This window comes from Cotesia glomerata, linkage group LG2 (genome assembly GCF_020080835.1).
Source record: "Cotesia glomerata isolate CgM1 linkage group LG2, MPM_Cglom_v2.3, whole genome shotgun sequence".
NCBI classification, from domain to species: Eukaryota; Metazoa; Arthropoda; class Insecta; order Hymenoptera; family Braconidae; genus Cotesia; species Cotesia glomerata.
In genome coordinates, this window is record NC_058159.1 from 7,472,155 (window position 1) to 7,491,174 (window position 19,020).

Genomic DNA, 19,020 nt, shown 5'->3' on the forward strand with positions numbered 1-19,020 from the left:
AAATAGGCTGCAGATCCAACGGAGGAAATAACCCCGGAGGGACTGCAAAACAGAGGGATCAATTTTGAATTCACGCAAGCGACAATGTCCTCATCTTCCTTTCCCACATTGTCTTCATCTCCATCCTAATCTTCATCTTCTTCGTCTTCATCTTCATCCTTCTCGTCTTCTTCCTATTCCTCTTCCCATTTAATTCGACAGAGTCGTTTCCTTCCTCCACTACAGTAAAGTACTCTGCACGCTTGGAAATCCTTACATGCAAGAAGTCTTCTCAAAGTTATCAACCGTCTTTGTCCTCCTGACAACCCTATCTCTTATCAAGCCCTTGCATTGCTACACATTGGCTCTTAGACCCGAGGATTCCTTCCATTTCACCGCAACTCTCACGGGATTTAACGCTGCATCTCACAGAGTTATAACCGACTTACTTCTGTGTCATTTTATTTAAAAACTTTCGAGAACTAAATTCGTTTAAAACGCGTCAATTATAATGATAACTCATAATCTTTAATTAAATATTTTATTAAAAGCAAATTAAAGCCCGTGTCGGGTATTTGTGTCAAGTGAGCACTTGAATATTTGATTAAATGCTGGAAAAAGTTTAAATTCAATTATCGTGGAATGGTTTAACATAAAAAGTTGTAAAAAGTGTTTGGCAAGTTATTAACCAGCCGAACTAAACAGTAAACGGTTTGATAACTTAGAAACCCCTTTTATTTAAATCTTTTTCATTACCCGGGTTTTATAGCGAAGCAAAACTTCTTCATCTTTATCCGTGCCGGAGCCGAGTCAGCTGGCAGTAAGCACCGGCCAAAAACTGCTGATCCGTGATACCCAAGAGCGGATTCGCGTGATGATCCTCACTCTGCTCTGGTTAAATTCTCATCGCGAGCTGCTACTCTTGCACTCTTCACCCACAAGGATTATGACCTAGAATCTAGAATTGTACCATCTACCACCTACCACCCTCTGGGCTTAAACTTTATCATGTGTACATAAATATATATTTTTATTTCAATAAACACGAGTAAACCCGCAGTGACACAAATAAAAACCGAAAAGTTTAAAACTTTCAGCGGTTAGTTATATGTTATATATTATTGTATATGCTGTATGTATTAGTATTAAGCAGTTGTTAAAGTGTTAGATGCAATTTAACGTCACGAAATGTATGTTTCACTTCTCAGCCATCCGTGTCGTACTAACGTCTGGCTTATTATATCGTTAAGCCATTTAATTATCTCAGCAAACTACTTGCCGTAATAGTCGAGCACTCATACCCAAAACCATCTACCGAGTAACATTTTCCCGTGGTAGTTATAGCTCTCTAACCCACACCACCATCCTCAAACTCACAACTCACAGCTCATGTGCTAACCTAGCTCCGGCTCTGTCTAATACACTTACACACTCACACACTAACACAAACAACAAACTACTACAACCCTGGTATGGCTGGTGATACTAGTACTGCTGAACTCTGTTGTTGGTTTGCCTCTGGTTGAACCAACCCCAATCCGTTCTAACGAGTGTACATGAAGCCCCAAAGCTCCAGAGTAATTCCGCCCCCTTTTATACTACCCTCTATCCTCTTTAACTCCCAAATCCTTCAGTCTCAGCTCCTTTTTCTCTCACTCCTACTTGACTTTTGCTCTCACACCGACAACGACTAAATATATATATATATATATATATATATATATATATATATATATATATATATATATATATATATATATATATGTATAGACATTAAATACAACAGGAAGGCCAAAACGCTGTTGAAATAGTTTACGATTTGTTTGTCGTTGCTCTGGAGAGATACTCTTTCTCGCCTCAGCCATTTTCACTCACTCTAAACTCTGATAATCACTTAATACCCACCGATTCTATATTTATTACCAACTCGGCTTTATTTTTACTCAAAATGTATAAATCTTTATTCCATAAAGTCCATACTGAGTAAATAAATAAGTAATTTATAAATATTTGAGGTAAAAAAATAATAAAAAAATACTCGGCTGAAAAAGTAAATACTTACAGAGTGGCTGCAAATATTTATCAAGTCTTTTTAATCTCCTTTTAATGAATAATCAATCGGAAAATGTGGCTCACAAGCATGAGATTTACACAAGTGCTTTTTTTTTTCATTTTAAAAACAAAATAAAATTTATTCTGTAAACATCAGTTGGTAAAAAGTAATGAAACACGGTAAAGACTCAAGTTAGCTATAAAAAAAATTAAAAAAAAAAAGTTGGAAAAAACACTCTGTTTCAACATGAGTGTAACGAAAAAAGTGTACCGCGTACTGTACAGTCAAAAGAACTCAACCCAAAGTCCTCGTGAATCGCTGAATTACTCATTCTCTGTATATTACGTTTTTCTCTGTTTATTTTTATTTTTATTTATTTATTTATCTTTTTCACGTGAACCAGTGGATTTATTTATTCATCAGTGACGACAGAGTATATGAGCGCACGTTCAACAAACAGACCAAGCTAACGAAGCCCTGGGACTCAATGTAACGCACGGACATCAACCCTCTGACTACTAAATCTCTCTGTTCTGTCTTTATTCATTAATTCTATATACTTTTAGATATTTTTACCATTTCAATTTTTCCAATCGTGATTTCCGGTGTTAAAAACTAAAAAATAAAACATTTTTATTTTAAAATTACGTGCTGTTTGAGGGTGAATGTGGATAATAATCCAATTGATATAACGGATAGATTTCATTTCACCCTTGTCAGCAATTTTAATCTCCTATTTTTCTCTCTGCTCCCCTATCCCCTATTCAGCATTCGCTCCATTTTATTATCATTATTATTTATTATTTATTACCAATGATAAAACGTCATATTTAAATGGTATAAACATTGATCGTACCGATTTTGATGCTGGATTATAAAACAATATTGACAATTATGTCATTACCACTTGCGATTAATCAAGGCAAACAAATGATAAAATCAAATATATCAATATGTACTAAGTAATAATAACAAAAATTTCATTATATTTTTGCAATTACAGCAACAAAGGCCCGATTTACCGAGGTTATTGCAGCAAATGCACGCCCAACAAATGCCTCCTGGCGCAGCGATGGGCCCTCACCCCGGAATCCCCGGTCTTCCTAGCCTGGGACCCGGTGGTGGACTCCAAGTACCTACCTCTGCCTCAGCAGCTCTTTTGGGTCTGGGACTTCCCCCCGGAAGCGCTGCTCCTGGAGGAGCTGGAGCTCATCCGTTGTCTATGCTAACCAAACCTGATCTCCATCGCGGTCAGCCCGACGACTTAAAGCCCAACGGTGGTAAGTTTTATTTTTTTAATAAAAAAATATATCATGTTATATAGTACAAGCATGAAGCGAGTATAAAAACTAGTAAAGAGTGATGGTAAAAATAAATAGATAAATAAGTGGAGGTATCTTTAAAAATAAAGTAAAAGTGAAGTAGGTCTCGGGTTGAAAGAGGCTTTTCTGCAACGTCGGCACGTCCCCATCGATTTGGATCCTCGAGTAGCAGCTATCGAGTGTGTACACCGATGATGAGAATGAGGCCAGCTTGTTCGTACCATGTTTACTCGGCGTCTTCATCCAGAAGCACCTTCTTGTCCAATATCCGACCCTCGTCATCCACTTTTTTATCTTTTATCTTCTATCTTATTTTCCTCCCGATCTAAACTTTTTATTTTACACCACCTCAATCCAAACATCTCGCCTGCTTTTGTACTTTTTTTAAACCAAAAATAGAAAAAATAATTCTCACCATTTTTTTGCGGTAAAAAAATAACCTTCGATACCCTACACCAAGACCGAGCGGAGATCCAGAGATCCAAAGATTTGGAGATCCACCAGAGAATCATCTCAGAGTATTACGTGATAGAACTCAATTTTGAAGGAATGCTGACAAAGCTGTGGATTTCCTCGCCGGTTTCTTCCTCTCATCCCCTCGTTCTTCGTTTCTCGACACCTACTTCTAAGGTCTGAACCGTCTTCCTCCTCCTCCTTTTCCTCCGACTCGTCTTCTCTCCTAAACTTGGATCTACTTCTACTACAACTACAAGCATATCCGAGTGACTTGAGTTGGCTTTCTGCCTTGAGCATCAGAGGGCTCACAGCTATACACCGGGCTTAAGCTTCTCTTGGCACAAGAGTACTTTAAACCACGTCCTCTTACGTACATTACATTTTCCCTTTCCGTTCTGGTACACCAATGCACGGGTTGGCTCACTTACACCACCAGAAACATCCAGAGTGAAACCTATAGAGCTTCAGCTATTGCTTGTCATCTTCTTTACATCGAGTTCCCACCTCAATTGGATTCTCAACAATCCTCTTTCCATTCTTATGTAGTACTATACGGTCCATAGTCTGTATTAAAAGTTCTTATAAACTATCTCGCTCGGTATTTATAAACCTTTATATTTTCATTCACTTGAATTCTTGTCATTTAATTATAAAATAAAAATATTTTCCGAGGAGTCTGAAGAATAAAAAGTATAATTGAGCGTTTTAAAATCCAGCGGACGTCCGGGAGCTTTTATTTACCCACGGGTACTATACAGCTATTCTATTTTTTATTTATCTCTACTCCGGCATTTTATATTTTGTCAAAGGGTATATAAGACGATACGAGTAGTCGAGTAGTCGAGTCAAGTCTTGCAGAATGGAACCCGAGGGAGGAAGAAAGAGAAAAGAGGAAAGAGACTCTGGATCGCGGAGCTGGAATTTGTTGTATTGAGGGAAAGAGGAAAGAGCCCTGGGGCTATTCGGGTGCTGGTTCTTCTCTCAACTTGAGTAAATTCCTCTAGACTCGTGTAAGCATGCAAGTATTTCGTCGAGTCGAATTACAGCTGACTCTGGCCTTCCGGCCACTCGATTTATTCGATAAAAGCATCGTGCTTGGCATCGATGCTCCTTTAATATCGGCCTTATAGCTTTACTTTGCCTTTTATACTAAACCAGCTCAAGCGATGTCTCCAGCAGATCCGACATTCGACATCTTAAACTTTATCCTTATTTATTTTTATTTTTATTATCATTCATTCATTTTATTTATTGAAATTTTCTTTTCTGTTCCAGGTTTAAATTCCGTCGAAGAGAGGCATGTAAGTAAACATTTATATGGCCCTCATCTTTATTATTAGACATTAATTTACGAAGGTTAATTGTTCAGCTAAATTTAGTGTAACGATTCTCAATTGACGCGATAACTTGACCCAGCTCGTAAAAGGAACCCCGTAGTTAAGTAAGACAGAGATAAATTTAGTTTCCTCGTGTAGTGATGATCATAATAATAATAATAATAATAATAATAATAATAATAATAATAATAATAACAGTGAATGTATGAATTTGAGAGGAGAGATAAGCTTCGACGCCTGGGAGTCGCAATTAAGCTTCGATGTAATTATCCTCGAGCTCCCATTCAACCACGATCGAACCCCTAATACTGACATTGAACCTCTATTCGTCTCACCGCTGATATTGTTCTTCGAAATAATGTAAACGCGCTGTTTATAAATATTTGCTGAATTTTTAATTAAAATTATATTTGTAAAAAGATAATAAATTTTACAAAAGTACAACGCAGATGTATAAATATAAATATAAATAAAAATAAAATTGTTTTACCTAAGGGTGTGTTGTGGATTTAAAAACGAAAAACTAAAACTTCATAGACATGAAAAATAATTAATGTATAAAATAGGGAGTGTGTGTGAGTGGATGCGAACCGAGTAGAGAGAAAGTATTAAATTTAGCTTTGTAAAAAAGATTAGATGTCGCTAGAGCGAAATGTACTTAAAATTTTGGAGTGTGCATAATGTATACCGGGAAAGGGGGTAGGGGGCGGTGAGCTGCTCGGATATAAAAGCGAGGGATGCAAAAAGTTTAGTAAAAAAAAGTGAGCGGCAAAAGCCTCGTATAAAGCTAAATGAGAGGCCAGAGGATTCTGGATGGATGAAGAGAAAGAGGCGAATTTAAAAAATAAAAAAAAAAAACGTATACGGACGTTCGACGTACGTTTATTAAAAGCACTTTCTGAAAACTTTAACGCGCTTACACAGCGACCCACTTGCACTGTGACTGGTTCCTGGATTGCTGGATTCCAGAGTCCCGCTTATATTATCAGTTGCGAGCTCTCTGACTCTGTCTAAACCCTCAATCTATTTAACTTTTCGTTGATTAATAAATTTATTTATATCTTTACAATTATTTGTTTGATTAAAATTAATTGACTTAATTTTGGTTGAGTAATTAATAAATTAAATAATTCATGAGCTCAATTAGACTACGGTTATTTAAGTAGATATTTAATTTAGTTGATAATAGAGAGTAGTTGGTACACGTGTAAGCAGGATAGTTTCCGCAGCGATTGATAGAGATACACCAGTTATTACTGTACTATTACCCGTATATGTACAACTACCATTACTGCTAATACAACTACTAATAGTGTAACATTGCGAAGCATAATTAGCGCCCATTTAATACCTGCAATTATTACAGATTGATAAGCGCTGACTGGCTCGTGCAATATCGATTACACTTACGGTGATAGGCGTTAATGGCTTTTACGTCAATAGATATATGGACATATATATCATTATTATTATTATTATTATATATTTACTACGTCTCGTTAATATTATTAGAGATGTAATTTTCAAAATTTAAAGTCTTGATTTTGTGATAAATATTTAAATATTTAAAATGATAACTTACAATTAGATACTTATAAATTTTGATGAAGGTTTCTGCTCAACCTGAAAAAAAAAAAACAGAATTTTTTTTATAACTTCTACGTAGAGAAAATTATTCAAAGTAAGGGAATAAAAATGTAAATTAAATGGTAATTAAGCTGTAAAATGTGGTACGGTGTTTATTAATAAACAAGTGTGAGGGTTGTCATAAAATTGAAATATTAATGGTAATAGCCGAGACAGGTAGACAGGGTTGGAGCTTGCAGTAGACATATAATGCATCATATAACGTTACTATCTATTTCACGATCCCTCGTCGTGTCTTACAATAAACAGGTATATCCACTGCGTGACCTCTCGAGTACACTTCCATTATACTCTGCACTCTGTACTCTATATATCTATAACTATAACTATAACTAGTACTATCGCCATCAGTATATCGCTATCACTGTCACTAATACCAACACTCTACAATAAAGCAACAAACTATAAACTATAATCGCGACGGGAACGTACATCTAAAATTTAATAACCTTATACATGTATATATCTATATATATTTAGAGTCCCCTTTATATCATGACACGATTAACTCATTCATGAATCATGATATTATGTGTCTCTTAAATTTCTTTATTCATAATAAAAATCATCGATTATTTTTTTATATCTTTTTTATATTTACAAGTTTTTATAATAAACTCTCTATTGACATTAAAATCTTTTGCCTAATAACAAAAGCAACTGCTAGAAATTAATCCGAGTTTATAAAAATAATTTTATTAATATCAATATTATTATACAGTAAATTCATATTTAATTATCTTAGAAAAATATTTACGGAATATTAAATGAAAGGTGAGTTAAAAAGTAATTAAAGAATTTAAAAATGTACTATGCAAGTAAATTAAATTTTTTCAGAGGAAATAAACGTGTAAAAGTCGGTACGCTTTTCGAGGGGATAAAAAATAAATAGAAGGGTGGAATGCAAAGTGAAATGATGCAAGAGAGCTCGCTCCAAAAGAGATTAAAAAAAAAAAAGCGAAATAAAAAACGTTCCACGGGTGACAGACAAAGTAAAGAGTGAAGAGAAAAAAATAATCCGTCGACGCGGAAGCGTAATTTATTTTAATTAAAGTGGCTTGCATTATGTAAACGGGGGCTAGTCTGGATGACAAGCCTGAAAGGGTTGAAAGAGCGCAGAGATCGTGGTACCTGACACTACCCGACTCCAACCCCTGTATACTTTATATATATACGTTTCAAAGTATCTGGGATCTTGGTGTGTAGCCCTGGAGCGACGCCGGTAGTTCCGAACAGACTAATTTACCCGTCATCCAACTACTACCGACGAGTCCTCAATACCGAGCCCTTAACCCTACTCTCAGACTCCCAGATCCCCTTAAGCGTCGCGACGCTCCTCCCACGGGTCTCGGGTCTACTCGCCGAGCTGTAAAGCCATCGAGTATAACAGAGCAAGAGGATCAGAGAGAGAGTAAAGCTGATTTTAGTAGGGGTAGTAGTGGTAGTGAGGCTCGGTAGCACTCTCGATCCTGCTTTACCGACACCTCTGATCTCGTTAGGCGCATTAATTAATTTACAAGATGGCGGCGGTGGCGAGAAGACTCGAGAGCCAGAACTAGAGTCAGAGACACGCAGGAATAGAATCCGGCAGTGTTTGTTGGGCTTGGGTTTGGTTTGGTTTGGCTTGGGGTGTGTAGTCGCTCGGATGGTTTTGACTGAAGAGACCTGACTGTGCTGCCGGTAGAAGCTAGAAGGTAGAATTGAATGAGAGTTTCCTATTCCCGGGTTTAGCTCCTCTGAAGCGCTCTATAGGTATATATGTATATATGTATATACCTTATACCTTATGCCGGAAGAGTGAGTAGTTAAGGCGAGGAGTAATTGCGCAGTCACTCGCACAACATTCCAGTTCTACTTCACCTCACTTATTATTCCTACATCCATTACGTCGTACTCTTCTATCCTTCTATCCACCAACAGAACAGAGAAAGGGGATGATGATGCTCTTTCATCACTCCACTACTCAACTCGACTCGAGATACTTGATAATTTTAAAACTCGGCAATTACGCAAGATTAATAAGACCGTCTTCTTTCGTCCTCGCTTCCAGTAAAGTTTCCATTTCCATTCGAACTCAAACTTTCTAGTTGAGGTAAACTTATAAACTTATATACTTGTCATTTTTCAACCGTTTGTTTTACCCTAACTTTTACGCCCGCGAGCCTCGAGGGTTAAGATGAAAAGATTACTAACGATTAATTAATTAAAAACATCTTCTCGCTAATGCCCTTCTTTCACTACCTACTCTCATTTCTCTTTTTTTTTTAATTTTATAATCGGCTTACCGTAAGCTACTTTAGATTTGTATTAGACCCATATTTTTAGTTAATTACTTTTTATCTATCAAAGAAAAAAGACTAAACAGATTAAAATCTCGGGAGGTTTATATCTCAATTATAACTACTTACTGTCACAAACTTTTATTTTCTATAAAATTTATAATAATAATTAAAAAATAGTTGAACTAACTCTTGGGAGATTATATTTTTATCGGTGTCCAGCGCAATGCGGCCAACAGCAAAAAAGTAATAATAATAGTAAATGAATAAACTAACGAGTAATAAAAACAAAGGTAACAAGAAGTGTCGGAGAGAATGAACAAAATAAAAATAATAAAAACAACATAAAACTAAAACAAAGCTCTGTAGGGTGAAGTGCCAACACAAATGCTTGTCACATTCTCGCGTACTCGCGTGTTAACTCTAGAACCATATTATATATACCTATACCTATATTATTTTGCTGTTAAACTTCTACCAGTACACACTGTACACACATAACGCAGACATAAATCTACATTAATATCTGTATACTCGTTTCATGTTAGCGCGCGTTTGCGGACATAATCGCAGACTTTAACGACACGGCACTTTATTACGCTCGGCTAAACTTTTTAATAATTTTCCCTGCCAGTAATTAGTCTGTAAATTAATGCACCAAGGCGTAAGTGTAAGAGTTTTATAGTCTTTTATTTAAAGCTCAAACCTTACTTCTACTACTGCTATTTTTATTATTTAATATGCTCCACCTATCTGGCAATAAAATCACAATATTTAGTACAATAATATTCTCATTTTCCCCTTTCTCGCCTCCGGTATCTCAATCTCTTTTTCAACTGCAGGTATTTGCGGTGTCGGCAAACCTTTTAAATAAAAATAAAAATAACAAAACCAAGATTGAGATAAAGACAGAGATGGGGATGGATTATATTTTTTGTCGAATGTCTCGGCATCACTGGAAGGACTTTGTAATTGGCCAAGAGATTTAACGAGACGTTCGAGTAGTCTATCGTCTCGCTGTTATTGTCGAGGAAGGATTTTATACCAAGAATTATCTCCAAGATCTCGTTATAATCACTTCCCACTTAACACTCTTACTCTTTTTATTAATTATTGTCATCCAAGCTAGATTTTATTCACTCCATCTTCATGCAAATCAACGAAAATAAATTCAAAGTTTAAATTTGGAACGAGCTATAAATTCGTCTAATACTTAATGCGAGTTTTTCCCATTTAAAAACTAAAAAGTTGTTATTCTCATAAGAGTAAACTCTGGATTCGGATCTGGAATGAGTAGAGTCTCCACCCCGTAAATTTTTGTTAAGCTATTTGATCTTACCCGCGGCAACGTTCGTGTTAACGTCGAGTTTTTTCTCATTGTGTAATGACCTCAGGAGCAAAGCCAGCAGCCCGACTTTGCGAAACCATTCGTTAAACTCAACACTTTTTCTTTGTTTCTCATCGCCCTTTTTCCTCACCACCACCAGCTAAACTCTTTTCGGTTTCTCTTGAGAGCCAGCCACGCAAGAATCCACCTCAGGGGCATTGTTGCCGACTTTTTTCGCCTTCACTCGGTTCAACAGAGACGCCAGCCACCGAGTCCAAAAAAAAAAAAAAAAAGACAAACCGCAAAGACCGAATAGAAATAAGAGAATGAGTTAAGTCTTCTATTCCAGACATACATTTATGCTACATATATACACACTGGTAGTACACTCCAAAGGATCCAGATCACGAGCTTTTCAATTACCGTCCCGATCCCCAACCCTCTTTACCTCTGACTTTAACTGTTTACCTCTTTGCCAATACTTTGCTGCTCTTTCGGATGAAAAGCTTCCCAAAATTCCCGATCAGCCTCCATTTTATCTTCAATTACTTTATTGTTTTTTGTATCTCCCTACTTTGTGGCTCGCCTGATAAACGGTATTTAATTGCAAGTAATATAAAAAAGTATTTAAAAGCAGCAATTTAAAATTCGACAAAGTTTTAAAAATGTAATTGTTAATTTTACGATTCGATAATTAAAATCAAATATGTACAGCTAGTAGTTGAATATTAAATTTCAATTTTAATTAAAGAAAATACCAATTATAAAAAATAAAAAATAAATGTGTATGGGTGAAAAATAAAATAATGCAAATGGTATTGGTTTTCTTCGGTGAATACAACAAGCAAAGTAATCGGAAAATAGCCGTGAAAATAGTAAACGCTGAGAATATTATCGAATGAAATGTAATACCGGTGGAGAGGAGAGAGGAGAAAAGTGTAGGTGGTAGCTCTGCAACTAGTGCTTTTCACCCCTAACCTTTAAAAGCTCGCGATCACCCACCACACTCTTTTGGGGTCCACTCCTATCTGATCCACCCAGCTGCATTCGTTTTGCGGTTATACCACGATAATAACAATAATAACAATGTCGATAACCCGGGTTAAAGTGTCGGTGCTTGGTCTCTACCCAGTACAGGGCGCGCTGTTGCATAAAATTGTAAAACCCCGTCGCTACTGCTGCTACTACTACTACTACTATTACTCTGGGAACCGAGATAGCTGCAAACAGAGCCGAGTTAATTTAAAAATGCAAATTTCACCGCAGAGAGAACTCGTTCAAGCTGCCCGGGGATGAACAGCGAGTCGAGGGTTAAAGGGAGATTGCGGTGAGCTCTAAAATAAAAAAATCTAAAACAAAAGTATATATAATATTTCCGAATAAGAGACAATATTTATGAGTAGTTGAATAAATTTTAGGTGTCAGAAAATGTTTATTTTATTTTATTCTATATGTATAGTTTATTATTTTATTTTATTTCTTTTTGTCTTGCTACCGCGTACAACGACATGCCAGTAGTTAATAGAGCTTCACTGCGTTGAACCTTTTTGCCCTCACACATCCACACAGATGTGTACCATGTACCTCGAACATTTTACTCCCCCGAGAACATTTCTTTTTCATGGCTCGTAATTTTTTTTTCGGCGTTTTCGCTCTCTTTTTCTCTTTGCCGAACGACACGTTTTAAATCAGAGACCAACTCACTATTTATTTACTTTTTTACAACTATTTTTTACAACCCATTTCACATTCCATTTCCAAATAAATAAAATTCCCAAACAAAAATGACCAAAACTCCCTCTTTGTCATATAGACGACGGCCGTGCTGATGTTAAATAAAAAATTGCAATTACTCACTGTTATAAATCACTCAACAAAACTCCGATAAAACTCATCACCTAAAACTCTAAAGCTCACGAATGACCTCTTGCATAATCTAGGGCATCAGAATCAGGTGAGCCCTAGTATAAGACATAAATCATCTTCATCCTTTCCTTTCAAATTCATCCACTCGACTTAATTGAAAGCTCCAATTATTTATTTTCAATCAAATTATTAACACCGATTTATGGATTCCCTAGTCAAAGATACACTGTAAATTATTAATAAAGTGACAAGTTTGGAAAACACGACGTGCTGAACAACCACAACTTACACTGGATATAATAGACAAGATATAAAACATAATAGAGCAGACGGCAGACGTCAGACGTCAGACGGCAAAGTAGTTTGTGTCGAACAGAAGGTGAGGGAAAGACTTTGGGTTTGCATACTGAAGAAACATCAACACCGATCAATAAATTCAAGATATTGTCAAGGATGTTGAGAATGTGAATATAGTTCTACTAGAGAATGACTCTCTCCGCAAGTTGGCATGCGACCTATCCAATTTAGGAAGAGAGTAAACCAGACCTGTAACCCCTCTGTACTGATCTCCTCAAGCAACCAGAGAGTAGAGCGACGCTTTGGCTTTTCAAGGGATAGGATCAATTTGACAGTATTGGTTGGCTTTCCGAACAGAGTGTAGGAAGCAGAGGGCTATCAACCCACGAATGTGGTAAGTGAGCTAAAGCCGACTAGGAATAGCTCCCTGCTTCCTCTGTCACACAATCACCCTGATAATTTCACCTACAGCACACAAGTGCTTCCTACCAGATCTCGGACTCTAGTTCTGTACATCCATCTACTATACAACTGTATAGATATAGATGGAGATAGATACCCTAATACTCTACTCTAAACCTTAGTGACTCTTATCTTCCTTTTTAGTTGCGAAGCCACTAGACCGGCTGTTATTCCCTTATTCCTTATTCCTTATTCCTTATTCCTCACTCCACCCTATCTAACAGGTTACAAGCGGTGTATACGGAGATGCCGCAAAACCCCAGCTGCTTTACAAGATTGCAGCGAGTGGTTCTCAAATTAACGGAATAATAAATAAATATAAATAATAGCTGTTGGATCAAAGGAATTCTGAAGGTTCTAAAAGGAATAAGGAACATATATAAATGTATAAATAAGTATAAAGGGTACTAGAGGATATTTATTGAAAAAGATACGTGAATTATTACAAGTTTGTATCCTCGGATAGACATCTCAAAACTCGTTTTTGTGTACGATGGCCCCCCGGAGATAAATCCGATGTAGTATATCTGTTGGACGCGCTGAAACAGATGTATTCTCAGCCGGAAAATATACGTTTATACTGTGTACAACCGATGGAATGAAATAAATATATATATATACATCCGAGACCGAGAGTTGTGTGTGCTGAGCTTTTTATTTCGTTTGCCACGAAAGAGTGTACGCGATTCCCTTGAGACTCGGATTCAGAAAAAGAATGAAAGTGTATAACAGAAGGGTAAAGTCTGGAAAAGGAAACTAAAGAGGATAAAGTAACACTGACACTGCCAGAGCTGGTACTCGCTTTTTATTTAATCTTTTTTTCCCTTATTCCCTCATGCTTCTATATCTATATCTGCACATCGTCTTTTTGTCTGTTGGGCACAATCCAAATATGGTCGTCCTCATCGCCCGGTTTTTCTCATCACATCTCTTTCTTTTCTCGTTAAGCCACGTACTCACGGAAATGTTCCATTCTCTGGCATTCCATACCGACTAGGCACTGAGCTGCTCCTATTCTACTCTTATTCTGAGTAGAGACTTTACTGCTATACCTCTACTTCCAGATTCTACCAGATAAATGGAAAAACGCTATTACCTACTATACCAGCCAGACTTGCCCAGACTCTACCATATTTATCATTTTATACATTATTTTTTTCCTTTATTAATTTTCCATTCTATACTACTTGGTACTACTTCCAGTTACTTGCCTTGCAATTGAGTCATTTATTATTGCTTTTTTAGGTCGTTTAATACCTGAACAATGCTTATGACATTATTTGTCATAAAAGTTTATTTTATAATAGCAGAAAATAAACCCATTAGACAACCAACACAAAAAAAAATTAGGAAAACGGTTGACCCTAAAGGCCATCCCTGCAACTTCCCGCTACCTCCATACCTAAGTGCTCAACAATTCACTTATTTTTTAAGCTCTTCGAACTCAAAAATATAATTTTCGTATAAGTTTGAGCTCCGACCTCAAATAAATCGCTGTGCTGTGCTTTTGAGCTCTTCGAGCTTAAAAGACTAATGGAAGTTTTATAGAACACTATTTTTTGAATTTTCAAACCACAATAACTTTTGAATGAATTAACCGATTTTCTCGCGGTTTACGGCATTCAACGCAGTTTTTTGAGTTCTTTGAAAAATCTTTAAACGTAAACTGGTCAGACTAAAAATTCCATAGAAATTCTGAAAAAAAACATTTTTTTCAATTTTTTTCGACAACGATATCTCACGAAAATCAACAGATTTTGACCGGGCTGGTGGCAATCGACGTGGTTTTTTGAGGTTAAAAGCTGATTATTTTTTGGAATTGATCGGTTTAGCCGTTTAAAAGATATTTCAAAAAAACGAATTTTTGGAAATTTTATTTTTGAGATTTCTCAAAATTGATCGACTCAAATTCTGTAAATTAGTATCAGAATTCTAGGAGCAAAGGAACTCTTCAGAACGCCGCTTATTTTGATCAAATCGGATGATCCGTTCAAAAGTTATGAGATTTACATACATACATACATACATACATACATACACACACACACACACACACACACACACACACACACACACACACACACACACACACACAGACACGGTGACATCACCGCGGAAATAGTCAGGAAAGCTTCCTAGGACCTCAAAACGTCGAGATCTGATGAAAACTCGATTTTCGAAAAACGGGGTGAAAACAATAACTTCCCGATTTTTGAACAATTTTCAATTTTCTTAGCGGGAAGTTGAAAAGTGTGATATTAATCTGTCAAAAGTGCAAGAATTCAAAAGTTGAGCCGCCAAATTGGTAACCGAATAATCTCCCTAACAGGATCTCCTAAAAAACCGCGGCCATTTCTTTATTTTCTCCTTAATTTTATTTTCACCCTCGGAAGTTAACGATGACTCTGCGAGGGAGCAAAGTGCGAGCAGCCCATAGAAAGGGAATAAAGATAGAGCGTTGAGTCGACAAGAAGTGGCTGAAGCAGTCCCGGAAATCGCTGGGGAATCTTACCAAGACGAGGGTAATGGTCCGTACGCAGGGGTTATTCTAAAGGGTTCTTCTCTTCTCTCTCTGTTTAGTTCTGTCTCATGAAGCGAGGAGTTGAGTTGAGAGTACCACCGAAGAATAAGGAAAAGGAAGCGCGAACCACCAGTAATATTACGAGGATGGAGATGAAGAGCTCGTAGTAATTGAGAAGAGGAGATTTACTTGGCTGAGAGTTTCTTAAGAGGAAGAGGGGCCGCGAATCGGGCGATTAGGTTCCTGCTGAGAAGACCCGAGTTTAAGAAGGTTACAATTATTTCATTTTATAAAACGGGTAGAGGAAAGTATGAGAGGGAATAAGTTTTTCCGAGATGGAACCGGTCCAAAGGATTTTTGCTCCAGGGAGATAAAAAGTTTGAGCCGAGGGATCCGACGTGAAAATTGTTCTCGATCCACGAACGATAAATATTACATCATATATATATATATATATTTGTATGGGTATAGATTGCTCAGGAATGGAGATGGAGAGTTACAGAGGAAACCCAGGATTCAGGATCGAGGATAGAGCAGAGAAAATTCATTTCGCAGCGAATCCCTCGGGGATGCTCGGGTGAACGACACGATTGAGAGATAGAGGGCTTGTGTTTGCCAAAGTTCTGGACCTGAGGGATTATTCTTCATCCACAAACTTATATTTCTTTTTAATAGCTTAAATATATACATTTATATTGAACCTTTCTATCTATACTTTTATACTCTGTACAGCATTTCCAATTGCTATATTTTATTTTATTTCTCTATTTAATCAATCAATCGGTTATTCGATCGATTTTCGGGAAATAATCGAGATAAAATAAATGTCTGACGGATAAAACACCCCCGGAGATGGGTGAATAAAGTTGATTCGGTATTCGGTACGAGATTGTATAGTCTAGGGAGAGTGTTAAAGTTATATTTTATGGATGTAATAAATATGTAGAAGAGCTTCAGAGAGAAACAACTAAGAGTGCTGACACGGAAACGTAGAGAATAAGAATGTTATTCTGTAGTAAGAGCTATTGTAGTAGTAGTTCCCAGTTGTCAAGGGTCTTTTCGATCTTCTCCTAAGGGATTCTGTGTAGTGAGTTGAGAGATAAATTCGAGGGAAACACTTCCATCTGTTAAGCCGTTACTCTCCAGCATCTTGTTGGATAAAACCGAACGACTGAGAGAAATAGGCATGTATATATATATATAAGTAATTTTAAATCCCGCGAGAAGACCCTCTGAGAAATGCTGAAGAAATCCTTTTTAAATCATTAGCTGTTAAATAAATTCAAATTGATTTTCTGTCGATACTAATTCTCTAATAAATATTTTTTTGTTTTTTTCCAGAGGAGCTCAATATCTCCAGCTGAACGCGAAAAATACAGCAGACCGAGAAGTACACCTGACCCAGGACACCACGATCACATGCATTTGAAAAAAATGAAGAAGGAGCAAGACAAAGACCTGGGACATGTAAGTATTTATTTAAAAATTCTTCTGAAGCAAGTTAATAATAATTTAATATTTTTTAGCAAAGCGATGGTGAAAAGAGTGACCAGGATTTGGTGGTAGACGACGCGAGTGAAGGAGCAGCTAGCCCAGCGGCGAATGGAACCTCCTCACCGCGAGAAAACGGACTCGACAAGATGGGTCCGTCAGTTGGGTTGATGAGCAGCCAAATGAAAAAGGAAATACCGCCTCAGTCGCCAAAAAGCGGAACTAGCAGCAACGCGAGCACTCCGTCAGCAAAGAAGATGGAGGAACGCGAGAAACCTTCTACACCGATATCGAAACCCGTGACACCTACTTCGGCAGGTGGAAGCAGTTCTGGATCCGGAGGTTTGAAACCCAGTGGCTCGAACAAACCTCTCGTTCCAGCATCGGCTGTTGGTCCTTATCCACACTATCCTCCACCTCACCATCCCCCAGCTGGACCTCACGTCGAAATGTTGGGATACCCACCTGGGGCTCTCAACGGATACCCAACTAGACCGCCTCTTCAGCAACTTTACGACCCTCACGGCGCTATGAGAGCACCACTTGGTCCTCTAGGAGTTCCTGGCGGAAAACCGTAAGTCTTTTATAAACTTTGGACTTTAATTGATATCATTAACTGAGGTCAAAATAATAATTAATTAAAATTTTCAGAGCCTACAGTTTTCACGTTTCAAGTGAAGGTCAAATGCAACCAGTGCCCTTTCCCCAAGATGCCCTAATCGGGCCAGGAATACCAAGACACGCACGTCAAATAAACACTCTCACTCATGGAGAAGTTGTCTGTGCAGTGACAATCTCTAATCCTACCAAGTACGTCTACACTGGAGGCAAAGGCTGCGTCAAAGTCTGGGATATCAGCCAGGGAGGAAGCGGCAGCGCTAAACCAGTTTCCCAGTTGGACTGCCTTCAACGCGACAACTACATCAGGTCGGTTAAGCTTCTCCCCGACGGAAGAACGCTCATCGTCGGAGGTGAGGCCAGCAATCTCAGTATCTGGGACCTGGCGAGTCCCACGCCGAGGATAAAGGCCGAATTGACGTCTGCTGCGCCAGCCTGCTACGCTCTCGCGATATCTCCAGACTCAAAGGTCTGCTTCAGCTGCTGCAGTGACGGAAACATCGCCGTCTGGGATCTCCAGAACCAGACACTCGTCAGGCAGTTCCAGGGACACACAGACGGCGCCTCCTGCATAGACATCTCCGCAGATGGGTCGAAGCTCTGGACCGGCGGGCTTGACAACACCGTGAGGTCTTGGGACCTCAGAGAGGGCAGACAGCTCCAGCAGCACGACTTTACCTCCCAGATATTCTCACTGGGGTACTGTCCCACCGGAGAGTGGCTCGCGGTTGGAATGGAGAACTCTAACGTCGAGGTCCTCCACGCGAACAAACCCGACAAGTACCAGCTTCATCTCCACGAGTCTTGTGTCCTGTCACTTAGATTCGCCTCTTGTGGGAAGTGGTTCGTCTCCACCGGCAAAGACAATCTACTTAACGCTTGGCGTACGCCTTATGGTGCCTCCATATTCCAGGTCAGTCTCCTTTTTACACTACTTTATTTATTTTTAATCGACCAAGTATTTAAATAATAAAATGTTTGTATTTTTCGTCAACAGTCAAAGGAATCATCATCAGTATTAAGCTGCGATATATCAACCGATGACAAGTACATCGTGACTGGATCAGGGGACAAAAAGGCAACCGTATATGAAGTGATATACTAAAATAAATGCGATTGTTAATATACTTTCGATACGCTTGTTATATTTATAAACGTAATATTAAAAAAAAATAGTAATAATAACTATAATTAAAACATTATTATTGATAATGATAAGTAATGGATCTATACAGATATATTAAAGGAATCATAAGAATAAAAATAATAGCGAGTAAATAAACTCCCAAAGTGATAACCATCCTCGGTATCTATTTTAAGGGTTTGAAAAATAAGGTCAGACACGTTTTAACCAATTATCCATGA

General features: G+C 37.8%; 1 protein-coding gene across 8 annotated transcripts in view; it reads left to right on the plus strand.

The window, feature by feature from the left end:
- Positions 1-18,780, plus strand: part of LOC123259329 (protein groucho-like) — a 53,111-nt gene extending 34,331 nt beyond the window's left edge. For all 8 annotated transcript variants that reach the window (XM_044719701.1, XM_044719697.1, XM_044719698.1 and 5 more), the window contains 6 exons: positions 3,036-3,312; positions 5,086-5,111; positions 16,888-17,013; positions 17,073-17,611; positions 17,689-18,568; positions 18,653-18,780. In XM_044719701.1, the coding sequence (XP_044575636.1) occupies positions 3,036-3,312; positions 5,086-5,111; positions 16,888-17,013; positions 17,073-17,611; positions 17,689-18,568; positions 18,653-18,760 (1,956 nt within the window). In that variant the 3' untranslated portion in view covers positions 18,761-18,780. The remainder of the gene's footprint in view (positions 1-3,035; positions 3,313-5,085; positions 5,112-16,887; positions 17,014-17,072; positions 17,612-17,688; positions 18,569-18,652) is intronic.
- Positions 18,781-19,020: the final 240 nt, after the last annotated feature.